Source organism: Sorex araneus, chromosome 9 (genome assembly GCF_027595985.1).
Source record: "Sorex araneus isolate mSorAra2 chromosome 9, mSorAra2.pri, whole genome shotgun sequence".
NCBI classification, from domain to species: Eukaryota; Metazoa; Chordata; class Mammalia; order Eulipotyphla; family Soricidae; genus Sorex; species Sorex araneus.
Genome location: NC_073310.1, coordinates 50,089,656 through 50,115,526, shown reverse-complemented (window position 1 = coordinate 50,115,526; position 25,871 = coordinate 50,089,656). Strand labels below are relative to the sequence as shown.

The 25,871-nt window shown below is 38.0% G+C and overlaps 1 protein-coding gene across 1 annotated transcript in view; it reads right to left on the bottom strand.

Moving 5' to 3' along the window:
- Window positions 1–24,416, bottom strand: part of EPC1 (enhancer of polycomb homolog 1) — a 95,833-nt gene extending 71,417 nt beyond the window's left edge. The window contains exon 1 of the mRNA XM_055147033.1: window positions 23,495–24,416. Within this exon, the coding sequence (XP_055003008.1) occupies window positions 23,495–23,497 (3 nt within the window). The 5' untranslated portion in view covers window positions 23,498–24,416. The remainder of the gene's footprint in view (window positions 1–23,494) is intronic.
- Between the last annotated feature and the right edge of the window lie 1,455 nt (window positions 24,417–25,871).

Genomic DNA, 25,871 nt, shown 5'->3' with positions numbered 1-25,871 from the left:
TTAATGATGCCTTGAGTAACAGCATACCAATTGCTCAGACACTTCATACAGTTCCTCCTTTTAGAGTGAGGGAGGGAAAGTGAGTGATTAGAAGCCTTGGAGTGAGATTATAGGTGTTAAGGATGACTCAGGATCTAGGGGAGAAAGGCAGGGAGTACAGTGCCCTGGGGAATAAGTTCTAGGGCCCAGCAGTGGGAGAATCAGGAAAGGAATAAAGAAGGAAAGGCTAAAAGAAGGTCAGAAAAAAAACAGGTGTGATCAAAATATCAAGGAGGTGGTCCAAGAAGGAACAAAGAGAATGAAGTCACTGGAGACTATTACAAACCCAATTTCCACAGGATGCCAGGAGGTGGAAAATACATGCTTTGGGGGTTCAGGCATGAAATGGAGGAGTCACAGACTGAGTGATGCCTGAAGCATGTTTATTAATCATTTACCAGGCAGGCCAAAGCCAAAGGTTTTGAAGTGATTTCCCAGTGTACCTATGAAACGTTTCTGGTGTTTGCTCACCACACTGAGCAATGTGAAACAAAAAATGAACTTATTTTAGGATGCAGCCAGGGACACAGAGAGGTACCTCCCTTATCAGACATCCATTATTTCACAAGACTTCACAAAATCCAGGTGAAAGTATTCTTTTAAACTTGCAGGAACTAGTAAACAAACAAACAAAAATCATCCCGACTTAGCAGCATGAATTACTGACAAGAGGAACAATCACATCCATATCTTAAGATTTCTTCTGAATTAAGTTTCCCAAATACTAAACTCAGGCCAAAAAAATAATACACAAGTTCATTGTGGTAGTACATGTATTTGGGGTTTAATTATATACTCCCCAAAGTTTGATATTGTAGTATCTTCATTTCTCCCAGTCATCCCTGTTTGTTGAAACAAATGAATATGACTATATCTATTTTTGAAGTCCTTCTCACTTAATTTCAAAATGTTCTGCCTTATGATGGCAAGAATATTTCTGACAGTGATGTTATCCATTTACATATTAAAATGTAGTTATATAGAAAACAATATGCTTAAACAATTTTCTTACCCTCTTAAGGAACATTTAGAATATATTTGAGAATATATTCATCTTTCTTTGTTCTAAAGAACACATATAATCTTCAATAGGATATTGAAAATCCGTTTCACTTTTCCTGGCTTAAAACACAGACTACAGGGATGCTGCTCTTTGAGTAACCATAGTGCCAAAAATACACATGGAAAGAATTGGAGTTTGTGGGTTGGAGAGATAGCTCAATGGATGAGCATCTGCTTGGCGTGGGAGGTTGGGGTTTAAGATCCAGTACTGCATGGTTTTCCAGCACTGCTGGAAGTGAACCCCAGCACAGAGCCAGGAGTAGATCCTGAGCACTGTGACCAAAGTGTGACCAAAACAAGAATAACAACAAAGGTCTACATAAACTTTTCATTTCAGTTGATGGTAAAACAGTCTTAAAAATAACATTATTAGAGAGCAGTACTTCGTCTTGAATATTAGTTTGGTACTTTTCAGAGGTATGTTCCATCAAACCCTAATCCTAGATGTGTGAACTTCTGAGATGAGTCACATAAAAGGCTGTGCATAAAATTCAATAAGGAAAATAGTGTCAAACATAGCTTTTTAAAATATTTAGAGACTTCTAATGTACCAGCTCAGGAAAATTGCATAGAAAATAAATACATGTATTAAAAATTCACTATCACTGTCACTGTCATCCCGTTGTTCATCAATTGCTCAAGTGAGCACCAGTAATGTCTCCATCGTGAGACTTGTTACTGTTTTTGGCATATCGAATACTCCACGAGTAGCTTGCCAGAGTACCTCGTGCATGTGAGGTACTCTCAGTAGCTCTCCGAGAGGGATGGAGGAATTGAACGTGCACGGCAAACACACTACCTGCTGTGCTATCTCTCCAGCATAGCAGCATATTTTCCATATGCATCCTGTGGAACTCTTTATCATATATTACAAATTGTTTAGTTCTTGAAGAATTCACTTGGGGGACTGAAGAGATAATACAGAGGTTAAGGCATTTGCCTCGCTTACTGCCAACTCTGGCTGAATCCCCGGCACCACATATGGTACCCGGCTAGGAGTGATCCCTGAGCAGAAAGTCAAAAATAAGGACTAAGCATCACTGGCTTCAGTCAATTGCCCTCCTTCCCTAAGTCTAGTTTGAAAAATTCTATTCTAGGCAATTCAAGAGCAAAAAGGTTGCTTTTTTTTTCCTCATTAAGTTATCTGCTTACTTAAGTGTGACATGTAAATCTTGAAAAAGCATAAGTACAAATGTAAAGTACCATATTGCCAATTCTTAGGACTTTTTATCTTGCTAAGAATAGTGTAAAGTAAGCTGTTAAAATATAAAACTGAACAGAATTCTAAAAGATACTAGAAATATGCAGACTGTTATACTTTGGCAATATGTTTGATTTTTAATACCAAATTAACTAAATACGTTTAGCTACATCTTTCCAAAAATTTCATGCTAAAAAAGAACATGTTGAACTTTTTCTTTGATGCAGAAATTTTCTCTCAAACTCTTTTCAGAAAAAATTTTTTTAATTAAATTACCGCCAGCTAGTTACAAAACTTCTATGTTTGAGTTTCAATTATATAATGATCGAACACTCATCCCTCCACCAGTGTATATTTTCCACTATCAATGTCCCTAGTATCCCTCCCCAAAACCCTGTCCCTTCCTTCCCCTCCCCCTGTCTCTATGACAGACAATTTCCCTCTTATTCTCCCTCTACTCATGGGTATTATGGTTTGCAATACTCATCCACAGATGTTATGATGAGAGGCCATCATGTTTGGTCCTTTATCTACTTTCAGCACACATCTCCCATCCTGAGCGATCCCTCCAACCATCATTGACTTAATGATCCCTTCTCTATCCCAGCTGCCTTCTCTCCCAGCTCATAAGCCAGGCATCCAACCATGGAGGAATCTTCCTGGACCTTGTCTCTACTGTCCTTAGGAGTTAGTCTCATATTATCACTGTCACTGTATCACTGTCATCCCGTTGCTCATCGATTTGCTCGAGCGGGGATCAATAACGTCTCCATTGTGAGACTTGTTGTTACTGTTTTTGGCATTTCGAATACGCCACAGGTACCTTGCCAGGCTCTGCCATGCCGACAGAAAACTCTTGGTAGCTTGCCAGTCTCATATTATGATATTTTATATATTTTATGTAAAATATATATTTTATATTTCACAAATGATTGCAGCCATTCTATGTCTGTCTCTCTCTTTCTGACTCATTTAACTTAGCATGATATTCTCCATGACCCTCCACTTAGAAGTAAATTTCATGACTTCATCTTACCAGCTGCATAGTATTCCATTGTGTAAATGTTTCAAAGTTTCTTTAACCAGTCATCTGTTCTCAGGCACTCAGGTTGTTTCCAGATTCTGGCTATTGTGAAGAGTGCTGCAATAAATGTACAGGTGTAGATGTCATTTCTACTGTACATTTTTGCACCCTCAGGATATATTTTCAGAAGTTGTATCGCTGGGTCAAATGGGAGCTCAATTTCTAGTTTTTTGACAAATATCCATATTGTTTTTCAAAAAGGCCGGACCTATTGGCATTCCCACTAGCAATAAAGGAGAGTCCCTTTCTCCCCACATCCATACCAACACTGGTTGCTTTTGTTCTTTTGTATGTGTGCCAGTCTCTGTGGTGTGAGACGGTATCTCACTGTTGTTTTGATCTGCATCTCCCTAATGATTAGTGATGCAGAGCATTTTTTCGTGTGCCTTTTGGCCATTTGGATTTCTTCTTTGAGAAAGTTTCTGTTCATTTCATCGCCCCATTTTCTGATAAGATTGGGTTTTCTTCTTGTAGAGTTGAACCAGTGCCTTCTATATCTTTGATATTAATCCCTTATCAGAAGGGTATTGGGTGAATATCCTTTCCTATTCTGTAGGCTGTTTTTGTGTCCTGGTCACTGTTTCTTTTGTCACTCAAACTCTTAAAGCTACAGTTTTCCCATCATGAAATAGGATCTAACATAATCTATAAAAGAATCTAACACTTAAATTATTTCCTTAATTTAATGAATCATTAATGCAATGAACTCAACTGGCCTCATTACTGAAACAAAATCACTCAATAAATCAGAACTACTCAGAGAGATAGTTTTATTCTATTCCTTTGAATAGATAGCTTTATTCTGAGCTCTATTTTTTGGTATGTAAAACAACACTGACTCTAAAGGTTTCAAAGTTATTAGCTAAGGAAGCAAAAGCATGAAAAAACTCTGAAATCTTCAACTGACAGAAAAGAGCAACAAGACAACTATGAAACTGCACTGCACTGTAGCACTGTCGTCCCATTGTTCATCGATTTGATCGAGTGGGCACCAGTAACATCTCCATTGTGAGACTTGATTTTGGCATATCAAATACGCCCCGGGTAGCTTGCCAGGCTCTCCCATGTGGGCAGGATACTCTCGGTAGCTTGCTGGACTATCCGAGAGGGACAGAGGAATCGAACCCAGGTTGGCCGTGTGCAAGACAAAGCCCTACCTGCTGTGCTATCGCTCTAGTCCAACTATGAAACTATCTCTCCAACCCTCATGCATTTCTTTTTTTAAGGAAACAAAATATTTTAGAAGATGAGGTTTATATTTTATGAAACTAACTTCAATAAAATATAAACCTCATATTCTAAAATATTTTGTTTCCTTAAAAAATGAAATGCATGAGGCTTGGAGAGATGGTACAGTGGGGAGGGTTGTCACCTTCCACACGGCTGACTCTGGTTTGATCTCTAGCATCCTATATGGTCCCTGAGTACCACTAAGAGTGATTTCTGAGTGCAGAGCCAGAAATAAGCCCTGAGCAACATCCAGGGAGGAGGAGGAGGAGGAGGAGGAGGTAAGAGGAGGAGGAGGAGAAGGAGGAAGGAAGAGGAGAAGGAGGAGGAGGAGGAGGAAGAGGAGGAGGAGGAGGAGGAGAAGGAGGAGGAGGAGGAGGAGGAGGAAGAAAGGGGAGGTAGAGTAGGAAGAGAAGGAGGAGGAGGAGAAGAAATGCATGAGCATTATATTTTTTACTAACATAATGTTCCCCTGAAGTGTCTCTTAGTCATCATGCTCCTTAGAACAAAAAAACCAACAACAAAAAAATGTTTCTCTCTAAATTTTTCCTGTTCACAATTCTAATCCTCCCCTATTTTTGTGTAGTGTTAAGGATCAAACTCAGGACCTCACATACAAAAAATTCCTACCAAGAGGCTAAGTTCACAATCCTCTCCCCATTTTGGAAGTAACATTCAAGGTGCTAACAGACGATAAACAGGAGCTTTTAAAAAAAAAAATCTAATCACTAAAAATTAGTGTGACAGTGTTTAAAGGCACTAGATGTAAAATATGTAAAAACAAAAGTGCCAACTGATAAAGAGATAAAGACAGTTTATAAATACAAAGAAATACTATGCAGCCCTAAAATACAAAGAAATACCATGCAGCAGGAAATAATGAAATCCTGTCATTCGTGACATCATAGATCCTGAGGATATTATGGTAAGTGAAATGTCAGAGAAAGACAAATACTGAATGATCTCACTTAATTGTGGAATCGAAGAAGCAAAACCAGTAAGACAAAACTCATACAGAGGAGATGGGGCTGCCGGTCAGAGATTGGGTGAAGGAATCAAAAATACAAAGTGCCAATTTATTTGTAAAATAGACATGTCTTGGAGAGGTAGAAAACAACAAAGAGTCCATAGGCTATCAAGACTGTATTGCAAACTTCAATAATTGCTAAGAATAAAAGGGCAACGGTACTCTTGTGATCACTTCCCACTGAACACAAATGTCGAATTAATATTTGCATACATAAAACAGAATCTTGTGTATTAGTTATACTTCAACAACACCAAAAATGTTGGCTCCAGACTAAGACCTGACATGGGTGTGAACTTTAGTTCTTGTCTTCTCTTGTCTATAAAAAAGAATTTAAAAACTTTTGTTTGTTTTGGTTTTGGTCCACAATTGGTGCTCAGAGGTTGCTCCTGACTGTAACTGGAGTGAAGAACACAGGAGGCATTGAGCCCAGGCTTCCCCAATGCAAATCATTTTAGCTACTCCCCAAGCCCTTGAATAAAGTTCGTGACTTCCATGAGCCTTTTCTCTCTCTCCTGTAGCATGGTAGCATAATACTCCTAGCTAACGTTTGGTTAGAAACAAACTAATATGAGCATTTAAACAACTCATTTTTGCTTTTATTTAGTCACCATGAAATAACATCTACAAGGGGTGCTTTTTTTTGGTATACTCTTTGTGCACTGTGCTTTTTTGTGTAGATTGTTGCAGTTGGCTGTTGCTGATAGGGTTTCCTACAAAATTCTTTAACCACCTTTCAGCACCATGGACTCTCCAGCGTGAATTTTTGTTTTGGTTTGTGCACTTTCCCTGCTTTAACTCTTTAGATGCCTACACAATCTTACAAGATAGCTTTGTGTCTTTTATCACAGTTAAGATTTCAACAAGTATTAGCTCTCCTACTAGATAATTAAGCATTTTTTTCTTAAAGATTAAGGAATAGTTTCTGAAGTAGATGGCAGGAGATACAGTTTGCCTTCATTTAAACTTGCATATTAAATATTATATTACTATTGATAGTAACTAGTTAGTACTTCTTCCCTTCTGTGGGCAAAACCACTCAAACCTCAAATTTTCCAAAGAAAGAAATGCTGATTAAAAACTGTTCCTTCTTGGAGAATTGTTCAAACCCTATTCTTTCTCCCTCCATTTACAAAAATGCCAGTTTGTACTCTCTCTCTCTCTCTCTCTCTCTCTCTCTCTCTCTCTCTCTCTCTCTCTCTCTCTCTCCTTACAGCATGCTTGTAAGGGACACTGTTGTCTATTCTATTTAGTATCTAGATTTCCTTCTTTCATCATAACAATTCTTTACCTTTAATTTCTAGAACCGTTCCCTACCATACATCAATTAGATTTTTTTCTCTGGAGAAGATCGTGGGGTCTGGGCCACACCTGGAGAAGCTTGGGAGCTACTCCTGGTTCTGTGCTATAGGACTGCTCTCACTGATGCTCAGGGACCCATGCGGTGTCAGGTATCAAACTAGGGATTGGCCATAAGCAAGACGTGCACCTTTTGGAGGCGGGGCATACCCAACAATGCTCATTGGTTACTCTTGTTTCCATACACCTTAATTACTCCTCGCAGTGCTTGGGGGACCAGATGGAGGATTGAATCTGGGTTGGTCACATGTAAAGCAAGTGCTTTACCTGCTGTACTAATCTTTCAAGCCCCAAGACATACACCTTAACTCCTGTACCATCTCTTTAGCCCCATTAATTTTTTCAGGTAACTATACTTACATGTCTGCTAGAAAAACAATGGTATTTTAGCATTCATTTTGTACTATATTCTGTTCTTTCTTGCAATTCTCTTATCAGTTAAAATTTTAAGAAAGCAATTTCTAAGTCTAGGAAGAGTCCCATTTTTATAATGGTATAGCTCCTGTCTCCTATCCCTTTTTTAGACAACTTTTTACAAGTGAAAAGGTTAAGCCACATTATGTTTTCACTAATAAGCCATCAATTAAAAATAATCCTATTTTCTTAAAATTGGGGAATGTGGCAGAACACATCATTCTCTGTGTGCATGAAAGCCCTAGGTTTGATCCCGTAAGCCAAAGCAAAACCAAAAATTTTCTATATCCTCCTTTCAAATGTTCAGAGGCTTTCTCTAAGACACCCAGAGCTGTTTTTTTTTCCAGTATATGGCATCTTGGTGCATGGAAGTGACTTCGATCAAGATCCAATGGGCCACAAGAAAAAGTGGTTACTGGGGGTATGGTGCCGCCAGCAGGTGAACCTGTACCTGTGGGGCGAGTGCATCAGCATCCTGATGGTGTCTTCAGACTTCCACATACCCCCAAACTGCTGCTGCTGTGCCTTTTGCCAGACCCCAACAACTTTGGGCCAAGTTTGCCAAGAAATTAAATGGCCAAAAGTTAGGTATGTGGGAGACACACCCACAAACCACCTCTGAAATAAGGCCAATAAATGAGCTCAGCTATATAAACTCATTTATTTGCCTTATTTCAGAGACCCATAAATCTCGAAAGAGATCAAAAGACACAGTTAGGACCTGTAGTGTGGAGGTAGGCAGGAACCCATGACTGAGATCTCCAGGCCCACTTGGATTGGGACTGGGCCTCCTCCCTCCAGGTCCCCAGTTTTCCAGAAGCTTGGCAGTCACACCCACAAACTGCCCCTGGTGTCATGTAATCTCATCAATGGCCAAGGCCCAGAGACTATAAACTAAAGCTCCCAGAAGAGAATGACACAGAATTTCCTGGACATTATATTCTATCCATAACAAGCAATACAAAACAAATCATCTAGCATTGCCTTTTCAGCAGGTTTGAGTGATGGTGGGACTGGTGTCAAAATATTGAATGTAACCAAAATAGAGAGAGAGTCTGGGGGAAATTTTCTGCCACACAGGGGTTGGAAGGGGGGTGGGGGGGAAAACTGCAGATTTTGGTGGTTGAATATGTGCACTAGTGAAGGGATGGGTGTTTGATGATTGTATGATGGAAGCCCAAACATGAAAGCTTTGTAACTACCCCATAGTGAATCTAAAAAAGGGGAGGAATAATAATAAGATAATAAAAATAAATTAAAAAAAGAAAATGGTTACTATAACCTTAAAGAATGAAGATTAGATAAATTTAGGAACATATCCAGAATTAACCTTGTCTACTAGAGGAAAAATATCTAAAGGCAGGGCAAACATTGAGATATCTTGTCACATGAAGTCATTCCATACTTGTCATATAAGAATTCCCCCCACTCCCCACCTCCTCAATGTCCCAGGTCCAATCCCATTTCTTAGCACAAGACATAAATCCCCACCCGGTCCCATTTACTTTGGAATTCACAGTAATAAATTCTCTATATGTATGTTATTAAATTTGGATGATGGGTAGTCTTGGCCCACATTCATGGTACTCAGTGGCTATTCCTAGCTTTGTGCCTAGGGGTTACTCCTGGAGGTGCTCTGGGACCCAAAGTAATCCAAGGCTTGAACTCCGATCAGCCACATGCAAGGCTGTTATTGAATTTTGTCTTTTTTCTTAATTATCCACCCGACATCAATGTTTTACTCATCTATCTTGAAAAGAGTCCAAAGAGGTGGGAGAATTTCCCCTTGTACCCCAACATATGTAAACACATTTTTGAGACATTAATGAAACATTTAGTAAGTAAAGGGTGTTAACCTTGGGAGCAAGGAGATGGCTCAAAGAGCTGTGTGCCTGACACGCAGAGGCCCTGAATTCAAACCTTGGCAAAGGATGATCCTAGCCCTCTGGCTACCCAGCACCCAAGCATGCTTGGAGACCATCCTCTCAAAAAAAAAAAAATGGGGGCTTGGGGACAGAGCAATATCACAGTGAGTAGGACATATGCCTGGAACACAGCTGGCCTGGGTTTGATCCCTGGTACCTCATATGGTCCCCCAAGAGCTGCCAGCAGTGATCCCTGAGCCCAAAGCTAGGAGAAAGCCCTGAGGACGCAGGGTGTAGCCCAAAATTAAAACAAAAGATACTTTGTGTTTTCTTAGAATTATACCAATTCTTTGTAAGTGAAACGAAAATAATACAAAATCAGTCCTGATTCTCTTCATCCTCTTCTCACTTCTTGTTTTCAATATTGGAGAAAAAAACCTTTCTAAATTGTATGCATGTCAATAAGTGTGTAAGAATAAAAAAAAATCCACGCTTAATGATCTCTTCTCATTAGCTAAGTTTCACTGTATCACTGTCATCCCGTTGATAAACGATTTGTTCGAGCGGGCCCAGTAACGTCTATGCACTTTATTTTAAAAGTTGTAGGTTCCAATTTTGATTCTGCCACCAACTAGTTATATGATTTTGTATTAATCTGGGTCTCATTCTTTGTCTCTCCAAAAGCAACAGTCACTCCCAACATTTTGAACTCCAATTTCCAATTTTATAATAACCTCCCTTTGGTAGACAACTGGGAATATATGGAAAACGTTCAATGTAAAGAGCTAAGAAAACATAATTTGAGAATAATTTGAGACATGTGGTTTCTAAATAAGCAATGCCTTTAGAACCTCACAAATATATGCTTTATAGCAGAGCAAATCGAGTCCCAGGAGAATAATTCAGTAAATGGGCTAAAGATGTGAAATTCTGTTAGTTGACAATTAGTAATCTTTCATAATTAAGCAAAATTCTTACATTGCTTACAAGAGTTTCTATCAGTGTGAGAAAATATGAACTGAGGAATTCATGCAGCAAACAAAACTATCATGAAAACCAGAAAACAAAAATTTTAAATTCTCATGAAAAGATAGCAACTTCAAAATAAAGAGGCAAAAATAAGAAAAATAGTCATGGCAGTGGTGGTTCAGTGTTCTCACCTGCCAAAAATAATAAAAATAATTCAATCTGGTAATAAAAGATATGCAAGTAGTCTGATATTGTCACTAGAAAGGCCGAGAGAATTTCTATGTAGTAAATTAAGAAGATAATTAACACAATAATATTGATATTGAGAACAATAACCCAAGAGCCACAACAAAAATAGCAATAATTTACCTGTAACAATTTTTGAGAAGTCTGATAGTATAAAGAGCATAGTACAATCTTACTTTTAAAAACTAGATTATGTTTCCTAACACATCAGTTAAGTTTTCCTAATTTTATCAGGCCTCCCCCTGTTCAAACTGTTATGAATCATGAGAGTTGGAAAAGAAGTGAATGTTCTTAATGAATTTAGGTTTTTCAGAAAAGAAAAAAAAAAGCATTTAAAGTCAACTGATAATTTTTTTTTATCTCCTCAGGTCTACAAATGATTAAAATAAATGTTCAGAGGCCAGAGACAGTCGGGCAATCAGGGCGATGTTCTCCTAATGCACTGAGACCAGGCTGAAGCCCCCATACCACACAGGCACTTAACCCCTGGTCGGGCCTGTGCTAATAAGCTTCACATCCTTTGTCTTGGCATGAAAACAGCTGGACTTTTTGCACCTTCAAGTATTTAAGATAACTTGAATAAAACCAATGAATAAACTATAATGCAACCCTTAATAATAATAATAATAATAATAATAATAATAGTAATAAAACTGGATTGAGGATTGAGAATGGTCCCAAGTCTCCCTGTGAACTGCCTGGGGGTTACATTACCTGCCTCCTCCATCCCCAACAAATTAAATTAAAATTAAGGAAATGTTTGATAACTGGACTTTCATTTCATTTGATTTACATTTAAGAACTAATTTCCAGCTCTCAATCTTATTCGAAAAACTCAATCATCTTAGCATTTCCTTAATCAAAGCAGAAACAGTCAATCATCATTGACACGTTCTCCTCAATGGGCGGGGTCATGTCAAGTGACAAAGAGAAGGTGTTGTGTTGGTGCGTCGAAAGACACATGAACATTAAGATGACACAGAGAATGCAAAAGAGCAGACAGGGGACCCGCCCAGGGATCCCAACCCCGGCATGTGATGGACACTGGGCGAATCCTGGCAAAACAGGAAGAGGGAACAAAGTCTGGAATGGATTTTCCGGTGGGTACATGTATGTTCCCACGTTCCACTCAAAACCATGCAGTCTTAAAAAAAAAAAAAGAGGCAAATCTCACCAGAAAATTTTCATGAAAGTTAAGGTGGTCTTGAATGTCATTTATTTTTTTGATTTGGGACCAGAAATTGCAGTGTCCAGGGGCTACTCCTGGCTCAGTGCTCAGGGGGCACTTCTAGAGATTCCCAGAGGATCCTGAGAAACTGGGGATCAAATCTAGTCCTCCTACAGGCAAAAGCATACACAAAAGCAAATGAAGCTGATTCTGGTTCTAGTGCTAAACTTTTAATATATTATTTCTTCACTAAAAAGCCCAACCTTTTCATAATCGAAACCTTTTCAAATCAAAAATGAAAACATCACATACTTGATATGGAACATAGAATATGTATTAAAATTCTGACCTGTTCTTAGACTAACATTATTTCCCCTTTCAAGCTAGTTCCAATAATGTAGTTGAGCTAAAGCAGCATACTTCAAAAAGTAAAATTTTGATCGGTCCTATAAAGGTGGATTTTTCCAGCAGAAACTGATGGATTTTAGAATGCATAAGAAATTTAGAGCTTCTACTCATGTAAAAGGAAATAACAGACACCTATACCCAGGTTCATAAAAAGGCACTTATTTTGCCAGCAGTCGACTTGCTTTTTCTCCTCTGATTTCTGCTCATCATGGAGAAGACACTGTTAGTACAAGTAGGCTAATTTGTAGAACCTCAGCACTGACTAGAAATAACAAGCAAATCCCCTATGCACGCGCTCGGCTTTCCCGCGCCCTCATGCTGCCCCCTGCTGCCTACAGTCCACATTTACTGAGAAAAGTCCCAACCTAGCCTAGCTTCCGGCTGACCTGCTCCTCCGTACTATTCCAGCCCAAACTGCTGTCCTCTGAAATCCACACCACTGGCATTTCCCTCTACATGTTAATGGACAAACAGGTTGACTGACTAAAGAGACAGCGCTTTCTTTTCTATGGGTCCCATCACCATGTTTTTGCCAGTTACAAGCATCTGAACAGGAGGTATTTTGTGGACAACGACCAACCACCAGATCCCCTGGTTTAAGCGAGCAGGTTTACCATCACGAGTCTCTCTGTCTCTCTGTCTCTGTCTCTCCCTACTCACCCCGCCCCCCTCATTTCTGCACATTAGAGCTAACTTTGCAGACCAACGGGCATTTTGACTGGCATTTAGATGTCATGTTTCCTCGCTCCTTCTCAAACTCAGGTTTTGATTTGGAATGTCTTCTTTCGATTCTTATGTTGAAGGCTTACCCATCTTTCAAAACTCCCACCAAAAGTCGCTTCCTCATTAACTTTACCTTAATACTGCAAAGCTTCTCTAAACCTCTAGCTTGGCACAATCTTTTCTTTCTTCTTCTTTTTTTTTAATGTAGTAGACAATATTTACTTAGTGAGTGAAGAGCAGATAACAAAGAACCCTTCTTTTAAAGGTTATCTGATTAATTTTTTAAATTATCTTTGGGTCTGGGATCATACCTGTTGGTGCAAAAAGGCTCTTTTCTCAGTGCTCAGGGGTCACTCCTCGCAGTAGACCATGCAATTCTGGGACTGAAGGTGGACCTCTCACACGCAAAGCAAGTGCTCCAGCCCTTTAAGCTATGTCTCTGGCCCAATAGACAGATTTTTACTGGATACCTAGATAGGATCATAGGAACCTCTCTTAGGCATATTGAATGGGGTGACCTCTTTAATACTCTGTAAGACCTAAGTTGATCTGTGAAATCAGGATGTCTGTCCAAAAAATGAGGTTAACAGCATATACTGAATGCTAAGACATATCATATCACACATTAGTCTAAGAACTTTAAAGACATCAACTCATTTTATTCTCATGTCAGTCGGGTGAAGTAAGTAATGTATGTTACCTTGTTTTATAGATGGGGATACTGAGGGTCTGGCCCGGTTAAGTAATTAGTCCCAGTTTATAGACATAATAAAGGGTAGATAAATCAAACACATGAGACTAAAAAATGGTCTTCAATAGAAATGTACAGAGGCCTTCTAGTTACCTATTCTGAAAGTTAAAAAACCAGGTTAATAGAATTACTTTGGAAATTGTGACCACATAGTCAGTGATTACAAACAGTGTCATAATTATATGTTAATTTCTGTAAGTCTTTTGTCCTGTAAGACAAAATATGAAGGAAGGTAAGATTCTGCCAAGTCCAAAGGTTTCTAGATATAAAGGACACTGTTATATTTTAGAAGAATAAGAACTACAAAATATAAATACATCAGTGTAACTGCTGGTGTCTCTTTTGGGGGGGAAGTTTAGGGGGCATAGCATTGACTTTTTATAGCCCACAGGCTTGCAGAACCACTTCCTGGGAGGCACTGATCACATAAACGCCAAGATAGGTGACAGATGAAATACTATAAAACCAAGACACAATGTGATTTTTGTTCTCCATAGTTTGGTACAAAGCAGGTGTGACTTGGCTCTGAAGTAGACAATTATGGTAATGTGAATTTGCTTTCAAGTTTTCCAGTGCAGGGGAAGTTGTCCAACTGGCCACCTAGTGGGGAATATATTAGTACACACGTAGCTCCCATCTACAAGTAGCAGTACTGCTGAATGCCAATTGTCCTCAGATGAACAAAACGACACAGACAAAAGATATTGCCAGCTACAGGTGTCCAAGTGACCAGGGTCCATTTTAAGGGTAGCAAGTAATTTATAACTTACAAACACCTATTGGGTTTTCTTTTCCAGCTCAAGCTGGTGTATACTAGGCAATTAAGTTAATGTATCACACAACCAAACTGGTTTGATGTCATTATTCTATCCATGTGAACCTTCTTCATTCACTAGGAGATAGATTATAGCTTTTCAAGATCGAAAAATAGCAGCTCTTGTCTACTGACCTCCCAAATTTTGGCTTAAAATTTTAGTTCCATAGTGTAACAACAATTCTCACCCCTGCTGCATATTAGCATCCCACTGATTACTTAAAAAGAAAAACAGCGGGTAGGAGTGATAGTACAGCAAGTAGGGTACTTGCCTTGCACAAGCCAACCTGGACTCGATCCTCAGCATCTCATATGGTCCCCGGAGCATTGCCAGGACAGAGTCAGGAGTAAGCCCTGAACATCACCGGGTATGACCCAGAAACTAAAAAATAAAAATAAAACCAAAATGAAACTCACTTCTCTATTCCACCTAGATGAATCAGAACTTCTGAGCGTAAGGTTCAGGCTTTGTTTAGGGGTGATTCTAAGCCCTATGTCTGAAGTTCTCAGGCACATTCTAGAACAATGCTGTCTGAAAGAACTTTCCAGAATTATGGACATTGCCACAGATTTCATGTGGATACTCCCAGCCCCCACCCCAACCCCCAATCCACTAAAATCCTTACCCCTAATGTGATGGCTATCTGTCTGGGAGGCCTTTGGGAGATGATTTGGTGAGGAGCACAGACTTTCCTGAGTAGGATTAGTGGTGCCCTTTCTTACTAAAGAGACTCCAGAGAGTTCCCCGACCCCTATTACCACATGAGGCCACGTGAAAATAACTGTGAACCAAGAAACAGGCCTGTGCCCAGCACAAAATCTGTCATGAAGGTGACCTTGCCCTCTCAAACTGTGAGAAATATGGGGGTTGAGGGCTGGTTTGTCTTTTACAGTTTTTGTTTTTGAGTCATGCAAGGCTATGCTCAGGGCTTACTCCTGGCTCTGTGCTCAGGGATCAGGCCTGGTTTGGCTCAGGGACCATATGAAATGTTGGGAATTGAACCTGGGCACACATGTGTGTATGGCAAGCACACTACCTGCTATCTCTCCAGGCCCAAGAGAAATTGGTTTTAATAGCATAGACAAAGATGGAAATATTCTATACGCCGAGTTCTAATATAGTACACTTCTAGTCAGTTGTGCTAGTTTTTAATTTAATTTGTATTTGAATCTACGCAGCCACATATGACTAGTGTGTGTTGTATTGGAGAGCATACTTCCAGATGTTTAGCGCCATCCTGAGTGATGTGAGTCTGTTATTATACAGGTAAAGAATTTTTTTGATAGAAAAGTTTAAATTTGCTTTTTATTGGGTATTATTAGTTTGATGACTGTAACTACTCATGTTTTAAGGGTAGATTATTGTACCACATCTACTACCAGAATCCCACTATCCCTCCCCTACAACCCATATTAACTTTTTTAGCCCACTCCCCATTTCTCCCTTGGTAAAAATGACTCTTTGATCCTGGATCACACCAGCCAAAAGGTCTCTTTGGCCTTCCTACAAGGCCTCTAATGATATGGACAGAAAGCTCAAAGTTTATGTTGGCTTCTAGGAATGTTACGACATTTACCTACTGTCCCATCATTCTGGCCCCTGAGTTTATTTTTTACTCATTGATACTGGCAGTTTGGTTTTTGGATTTTGAACTTTAATGAAAATATAAGCAAAGGCCTTCAAATGAAAATATCTTAAGTACCAAAGCAGTGAAGCAATTAAAGCTCTTGGAAAAGGTCTTCTTCGCTCCTTGGCACATCGTGGTGTTTTCCAACTGTGACCTTTGTCTTAGAGCATGGAGAGTTTCCAGTAGACTGGGGCAGCGGCCTGAGCTTCAGAGCTAAATATAGGTCATTAACATGCCAGCTTCTCTTTTTCAGTCTCATTGAAACCACGTCCTACTAATGAATGTGGGGCATTAGGGGTTGTTGGGATAAAGTCTTGAGACAACCCAGCAAATGCCACAGACACACAAGTCCTTTTCAAATGTCACTTGCTACTGGGCAAAACTGGTGTGTGTGTGTGTGTGTGTGTGTGTGTGTGTGTGTGTGTGTGTGTGTTTATGGCTTTGAAAAGTAATTCGTAAATTTTGAATTTCTATTTTAAAATGCTTAAAAAAGCACCGAGATATGAATTTTTGGCAAATAAATCTTAAAGGTGACATTAGAGCTGAGGCATAAATCAAATTCTCCCTCAAGGCCTTGTTCAACTTTGGAACCATTTCTCAAAGGGTACCTTGAGCACCCTACATAATATTACAAGATGCATTTATTCACACTTATGGCAAATATTAAAAGTCACCCTTTAAAATGTGACATTTTAAAGGCAAAATATTTATCACAACAGCTACCATCTGATTCTTGGAGTAATTTCTCAAGAGAAATTATATCAGCAGTGGTCTCAGCTCTTACTAGAAACACAACTTTCCCAGACCAACTTAACCAGGAAATTTTAGGGATGGAGTCTAGCAATCAGTATTTCAGATAATTCTAGCTTCATGCTGTTTGAGCTCCACTGACAGAGTACATCCAATCTCTGGGAGGTTCCAGGGTTGAAGAGATAGTGCAGGGAGGGGTTAAGGAGCCTGCTTTGTATGTAGTCACCCCAGGCTCAATCCCCAGCACCTCAGCTCCAGTTTCTTTGGGGTCCCTGATACCACCCTTGAGCACAGAGCTGGAAGAAGCCTCAGCAACACTGAGGGTGTGTGGCCCAACCCCTGACTCTCCCTGAGCACCCCCAAAAATGTCCCAGAGAAGGAAACTTTCATATACTCTGAAGTTGATAGACGGAAACCTTAAAAAATTATTCTTATAAGTTGTGAAATGAAAGCTAATTACTCATTTGGGTCTAGTTATGAATCATGAATTTACTTCAACAAGTCTCATAGCCTAACCTTTCGCTTTCTTTTCTTAAAAAATTTAATTACTGAAAGTATTTCATGACCTGTGCCCGAGGAGATGAGAAAGAGTACAGATGAGCCATCGCAAATTCAACACACGACAAGTCTTGATCCCTACAGCTGATGAATGAACATGTCCTCCTACAGATGTGGCCCTGACCGGTGAGACGTGAACTGTGTACCACTGAGAGAAGAGTTTCTTCCTACACACAAAAATATGCATAAGAGAAATTCTCCCCCCTTTGGAAACTGTATCATAGATATGTAGTTTTTTGAAAGCCCAAATTATATCACTTTTTTTTTTTTTAACCAAAGATCTACATCAGTACCTGTTCTCACTAACCAGAAGGAAACTGAAGAGGTTTTTCTGCTTTCGTGACAAAATATGAAAAATGACATCCAGCATTTATTTTACAGCAGCCATTCTAGAGGAAGCACACACTGCAAGTAGTGAGATCATGCCACCAAACTCTTTCCTCTAGAATTAATGCAGCTTCAAGGCACCATATGAAATTCAATCACATTCAACTTCAAGCTATGAATTGCACCTGTGAGTAGCTATGCATTATCTTGATTTATTTTGTTCATCCGTCAGCAAGATGTGTTCTGAGATACCAGAAAAGCCAAAGAGAACTTGTAAAGGTATTCTACTTTGTGGAAATACTGTAGGTAATTAAGCATTTGGGCACTGGTGAGCAGTTGCCACGCCAAGCCCCCAGACTTGGTTTAACACACCATCATCACACTACAGCCCAGCCTCCAGCACGCCCAGTCTTCTGACTCTGGGGAACAAAATTACTTGGTCCATATATTACGTCTACTTTATACGGGTGGTTCATTAATCGTACCATTCCTGCTTTTATTGCATATTAGTGCTATTTCAATTTATGTGTCATTTGGTATGATGGCAGGTTGTTACTTTGTTCTTTTTTGTTATGGGGTCACATCTCGTGGTGCCGAGGGGCTACTCCTGGCTCTGCTGGGGCAACAGGAGGTTGCTCCCAACAGTGCTCAGGGGATCACATGTGGTGGCGGGGATCAGAACCAGGCCTCCTGCATATAAAGCATATGCTTAGCCCACTGAGCAGTCTCTCCAGCCTCAGGTAGGTGATTTTTGAAACCTGAGAACAGTCAACAGTTTCCCATGTAAATTAATGGTAGTAGCTTCTTTGCTTTATGCCATTTGACTTAAGAAATGTTTCCTACTAATACTTGGCTTTCAGACAGCAGGAGAAAGCGGGATCAGGTTGTGATGCTTTAAGCTGCAGCAGCCATCTTGTAATGAATAGGAAGGATATCACTGACATCATGGCAATATAAAAGAATGGAATCTACCAAGGAACTTGATGATATTGTAGAGCTCTTGAGCTGAAACTAGAACCACCTTGTCTCATGAGTCCTAATTTTGTTGAAATAATACACGTCCTTATTTTTTTTCCTTAATTTTTTAAAAAAATACCACCATCAGTAATTACAAACTGAGATCATTCATCTACTACGATGGGCTAACTGACTCTATGACAAAGTAATCTGCTGACTTTATTCTTGAGATTACTTTAAACCACACATGGGGAATCTTTTATAAATAGTTCCTACTTTTCTAATTTATCTACCTATAGCAGCAGCCTTACTTTCCTGCTCCATATCTGATACACTTAACTAACCAAGCACTAATATATAATTCTATTATCTTCATAAAGTATTTTAAAAGGTCTATGAAATGTCATTAAATAATTATATATTTTGAATAACAATATTTTAATTCTAATATAAATCCTTAACATTTTAATTATATTTCTTCACATCATTCATGTCATGACAATGTGGGCTAAATGCTCAAAATCAACCATTTGGGGGCTGGAGTGATAGCACACTGGGTAGGGCGTTTTCCTTTCATGCAGCCAACCTGAGTTTGATTCCCAGCATCCCATATGGTCCCCCAAGCACCGCCAGGAGTAATTCCTGAGTGTTGAGCCAGGAGTGACCCCTGTGCATCGATGGGTGTGACCCAAAAAGAAAAAAAAAATCAATCATTTTATTAATTTTAAGATAAACACAAAGCAAGTGTGCTTTATTTATTTGCTATGCCAAGGATCAAACCCAGGGTCTCACACAAGCAAGCCAAATGCTCAGTGACTGAACTACATCCTTGGTGCCTTTAAACACATTTATAAAAAAATTTTCAGCAAATGAATCTTACAAGGTCACACCCAAAATTCTTATTACCAGTGATTCTTTTTTTCTTTTCAAGCAATTGTGTTAATGTTTTATTTCTTTGAAATAGAAATCTGTACTATGTAGCCAGTTATTTATGAAGCATATGTTTGGGTTATATTTACCAGATTGGTTCCATTTTTGCCTTAACGTGTGAATATTTGGTGTTGAAACAATGGCCCTTTGATAAAAGGACACTTGTTAAATCCTACATAATTGTATTTAAATAACAGAACAAATACAAAAATCTTACTAGCTTCCTTCCCTAATGGGAACCTCCCACATCTAAGACCTTAGATTTTAAATATCTTTAGAAGTTTGAGCCTCACTATACTTTAAACTCCTAGGTTCCTTTTCTTAATGATGTATCCAGTATCTATTAGCACTTAGAAGAAAAATCTAGAGCAAACCAACCTCAAATTTTGTTGAAGTAAAAAAAAAAAAAAAAAGACAAGTTAAAAAATGCACTTTTTCCCCCATAAAGAAATAATTATTTTTGTTTTACTTTGATTTTAGATACCCCCATTTCAGGATCCTTTTAAAAAGATAAAACCAAAGTCATAACTTAAACACCCATTTTGTATATCACTTTTCTGTTCCTTTGCAAAATCATACTGAGGATAAAACAACTCTTGGAGAATTTAATGATAATGCATGATATGTCCAAGAAAGAGTAGAAGTAAATAACTATGCCTAAGAAAAATATCTTAAGATCTGTACTGATCTTGATTTTCAGAGGGCAAAATTTTAGCTATTTTTCTCCCTAAAAAAGTTCATATCAAGGTATTAATCCTGGCCAATATTTTCAGGGTTGTTTGTTGTCACCTTAATATCTCTGTAAATATTTTACCTTTGTTATCTTTTCTAATAACGTTGACTAACCTGAAATTTTCTTAACTTTAGCAATATTATTGAACCATAAATGGACAAATCAGGAAATCATATTGGTTTACTATATCAAAAAATAAAATTTTCAGTTTGTCATTGACCAGTTTCCATAATTTCAAGTTTATTTTTCTGAGGTTTATTGCATGGATCTTGATACACAGATCCTCCATGTACTGACATCACTTATTTCTTCATTCTGCAACCTGTTTTTTTTTTTTGAACATCATTTCACTACTCATTGACCCCTCCCCTCCTTCCATCAGAGGGATGGGCAGAATAAAAAAAATATATCTTAATAGAGATAATTTTGCTCTCTGTTGCTGTCTCTGACAAAATGATATGAAAGAAAGAAACAAGTAATTGTTGATTAAAATGACACTTCAGGGTTAAACACATAGATTTTTTTTTATTGTTCTTGATCTGCAACTATTTCTATCAAAAACTGAGTTGTCTATAAAAATGATACTATCTAGTTCATATTTTATATGAAAATCATTATAATTTAAACCAAAAGCCCCCCCAAGTTACGAACTAAATGCTCACCAAAATGCTGTCAGTTAAAATAAAAACGAATGTCCACAGACTCAAGAGCTACAATGAAGCAGTAGGAGGGTTTAAAAATGGAGAATAATATAAAATAAGAAAATTCTTGCCTAGTAGATTTAAACCTTCTCACTTACAAAGTGATGTAAGAGTCACATCTACAGGAAAAAATTTAATGTAAATATCAACAGAGGCTTTTAAAAAGTAAAGATCCAACTATTATGGTTACTTCATAATCAATGATGTAATAGTCAATGATGCCGGAGAACAAAGAGCATTGCATAGCTACATATAGACTTCAGAGCAGCACTTTCTGTTTTAAACGGGGGCTATGTTATAGAAACATTTTTTTAGTTTCCACAAATTAAAATGCAAAATACCCCCAACTGAATGCTAGAATATCTTAGCAGCCAACATTTTGGGAGATATATTTTATTTGATTGATCAACTTTAGAGAACTAAGCTCCCCAATGCAACCAGAGGTTTGGAGAATATATTTACAACTGCAACATTGATGTTTAGAAATAATAATCTATTGTTAGAAGTTGTCTCGAGGAAGGCCTTTAACTTTTACAGAAAATGATAGTGGTTATTTAAAAAAATTTTATAGGTTAGTGTAAAATAGAGGCAAAATACCCAATTCTTGAAGTTCTAGGAAAGGTTCTTCTACAGAGTTTGTAGGAACACAAAAATCAAAAATATGATTCCTACTCAAGTTCAAATACTCTTTTGTCTTAGACATTTGAATGATTCAACAGTAAAATAAAAAAATAAACATGTACATATTTCAAAGTGAATACAAACACTAGTAATAACTCCTAGATGTTCACTTGAGACACTGAGAAAGATAATCTACTCAATTATATGAAAAGGTGGTCTGTGTAGGATACTATTTCCAATTTTTAAAATTTTATTTGGCAAATAATTTTTTAAGGTGCAACTCATTCCTTCCACTTCCTTTTTGAATGGATAACATACTATCTTCACAAGCAACTGAAAGGTTCAGAGAACAGTAAAACCTATGTCACACTGTAATACATTTCTGTTCTTGAGAGGCTTTGGGCCTAAATCCCATATTCTCTAATCAGATAGCTCCCAATCATAATAGGGGTGGTATATATATCCCACATTTAGATACACAAATACCAATATTTTAAAAGTTAAAGGCAGCTTGCATTCATTTCTTCAAAAATTATTTTATCTAAAATGTTTGTTCACTATAACACCAGGATAAGACATAAACTCATTGTAAATGTCATTTCAAAATAAAACCATTATATGTAGCCATGATGATACATAAGCCTACTAGAAATTTCCCAGGGGAAACTTATAAATAGTTGTTTAAGAAATTCTTAGGTACAAAATGAAATTCAACTTTTACCATGTTCAGTGAACTCAAACATTTTGTTAAATTGAAGCCACTAACATGAATGATACTGCAGCATATTAGGAAAATGCAAAATATTACTGAGGAGAGAGAGGGTAAACCAACAGCGTATTACTGAAGAATTCTGAAGTAGCGATAATCAGATCAGATAAAACACAGCTGCAAACTGCATACTTGTCCCTGATGTTCCCTGTACTGCTTGTGACGGCAGGTCTGCTACCCCCCATAGTTCATGGTTCACCAAAAACATTTAAATAATACAAGTGAATAATTTCTTGAACAAAACCGAACTTTCTTAAAGGAAATAAATAAGATAATAGATCATGTCTTGCCCCACCTCTTTTTTTCCTCCTTTTTTCTTTTAGTGAAACTGACATAAATTGTTGAGGAGCACTACAGCGCCACCAACACAGATCAATGCAAAACAAAAAAAGATTTCCCACCGTGTGCAAAAAAAAAAAAGAAAAAAATTAGAAAAATGCCCAAAATTACAAAATGTCTCCCAAATGTACCTTTTTGGAGAAAACCATGATAGATTTGCAAAGATTATCTACGAACAACTCCAAAGAATTAATATCGGGGGATACAAGTTTAGATCCAATCAACAAATAAAGATCCACTATTTAGCAACAGCCATAACTTAATATAAACCCGGTTATGTCAATCTCCACCTTCATTATACCAAGGGCAGCTTTTCTGTAGTTTCTATTTAAGTAATCCATCAAGAAAAACCACAATAGGCCTTATGCAGAAAACACACACATACAAAAACAAACTACATCCATAGTTTGCCTGCTGATCATTTAGCCTTGAACAAATTAGGTAATACATAATTTTTATAAAGAGGATATGCACATATTTGGCATTACCCACATTGCAGGCACAAAACAAGTCCATCTTGAAATAGCTGAGTTCTCCTGTAGTTCACAGCAATTAAAGTATAATTTATATTACCAATATTTAGCTTAAATAATGGGGAAAGAACTATATTTTGTTTGTTTGTTTCTCTGGGTAAAAATTAACCAAACGAGATTAAGAGGAATGTGTAGAGATCAAAGCTAATGAAAAAGAAGAAGAAGAAGAAGAAGAAGAAGCAGCAACCCCACAAAGATTGGTATGGTTAGAAGAAACACAATGAAAATCCTTTTTATCCGATGGCTCATTCAAAGATTCAATGACAGAAATGTTTAAAATGACCAACTTACCATTAGTGTAGGCAAAGCAGGAGCCAGTTCTTGAAAAATGATTGTAACAATATAGGCTGGTGACTTGTGTCCCTAGAAACAACAGCCTCCAGGCAGCATATGGGTCTTCAAACATCTTTGAAATATTTGGTAAATAAAAAGTAATACTTTCTTCCATGATCGGTGGCTGAATGGGGTGGCTTCCCACAGGATCTGTGGGCGTTGGGGGAAAATCGGAGAAATATCCACGGAAGATTAAAAGCAGAGGAGGCAAGCAGCAGCCACAAGACTCTGGGGTTAACAACTTTGCGATGGCAAGCAGGCGTCCTCTGATTGGTTAGGAGGGCAGTGTCCCTACGGTCTGCACTATCCCCCGCTCCCCCCGCCTCCTGCAGCTTGGAAAAAAATGCAGTGTGTGTGCCATTTTACACTGGGCTTTTAAAAGCACAGCCACCCGAATGACAAAAGTCTAGGCTCGCTATTAAGTGACACTGCAAAACAATAGCACCCACGACGGCCTGTTAGCGCAGGAAAATGCCCTTTGCATGTCTTCGGGAACACTCTGGTTTCTTGCATGATTTTTTTTTCTCTTTCTTTTTTTCTTTCTTTTCTTTCTTTCTTTCTTTTTTTTTTTTTTAGGACTCCCAAGCAAACTGCATTGCTTCTCAAACGTCGATGTATAATTGGGATATAAATCCGGCCATCTGAGAACGATTTCCGCCAAAGCGTTTTTAATCTGACATCAGTTCAGGTACCCAAAGAAGCCTGTCGTCCTTGCACAAAATTCGCGACTCCTGTAGCTCTGAGAGCTTTAATTACTTACGAAGGAGAGAAAAAAAAAAAAAAGAAAGGAAAAAAATCCGAATTTTTTAGCCTCAGTAACTACCCTCTATGTAAAAATAAAATAATAAAATGATTTTTTGAGTGGATGGTTATAAGCAATAGATGTACTTTTTTTAGGAAAAGATTTTGTTTCAAAAATCTTTACTGGCAGCCAGAATTCTACCACACTGCCTTACAAACAAAATGGCTGGTTCGGAGTTTTTTTGGATCCTCCCACTGTGCCTCCTCCTGGCCTCCAGGAAGTGATAAAAATCCAAATGAAATACAGTACGAAAAGTACAATGTCCAGAATGAAGTCGCCCGAAACCTTAGGAAAGGGGGGATTTAAAAGGCGCTGCTTTTATGAGTTTTTTTCTTTTTAATTGTTTTGAAAAGAACATCAATCACTCGAGATTTACTTGACTGTAATTTGAACTTCCTGCTTTACATATTTATAAGGTCTTTCACCTAACTTGGCAGGTTTTCAAATTAAGTGGGCTGGGAAATTTGATGCTCTGTTTCTAGTTGTGAGCTGAGTCAGGTATTTGGTGGTTGCAACTGGACTTTTAAATAAAAAAATGAAGCCTAAAATGTAAAAAGAGAGACGAGACAGAGGGACAGAGAGAGAGAGAGAGACAGACAGAGAGAAAGTTAAACACATGATGCACTATGATTGCAAATATAAAGTCATACAACTCAGGAAATTTCAAAAATTGTCAAATACTGCATACATGATCATTGGCCATGGTTAATATACATATATATATGTATATATATACATATATGTTCCAGTTAAATTTCTAACTAACTAAAGATAGGTTTGAAGGAGTCGGATGAAGGCAAGACTAGAGATTTGGCTATATATTCTTAAAAGTTTTTTATACATTTATTTTGGTTGTGAGCTACATCCGGCAATGCTCAGGGATCAGTGCTCACTTCTGGCAGTCTAGGGAACTATATGGGATACTGGGAATCGAACCTGGCTTAGCTGTGTGCAAAGAAAGCATCCTACCCACTGTATATTTCTCCAGTCCCATGTGCCTGTATTCTTCAGGACCCCTCCCACAGTCTCACTTCCAAAAAGAGAAGTAAAGGAAAAGAAAATCCCCTTATACACTTGGTCTAATATTCTATCCTTTTCCTTCATTTTCCATACCTATTCTGGCATTTAATTGGTGTAACATTACCTTAGAGAGCTATAGCTAAATTTACTTATATTTATTATAAGTCTATTATACTATAGTATATATTAGTATATTAATATATAAAATATATATTATACATATAATATAATATATTATAGACTTATTAAAGTCTATATATTGTATTGATATATTATAATATATTATAGACTTATAAAAAGTCTAAACCAGGACTTTTTTGGAGTGAAAGGGGATGTATTATTATTATTTATAAAGCAACTGAATAAAGGGGAACTTTTCTTGGTAAACTAGGAGGTAGAGTTCAGCAGCTATTTAGATATTTCCTTGAACCATTGCTGAACAGATAGGTCACCTACAGCCCAGGGTCTTAGGCCAACTGAGAGAATCTGCGCTAGACCCGCTTCTGGGCTGTA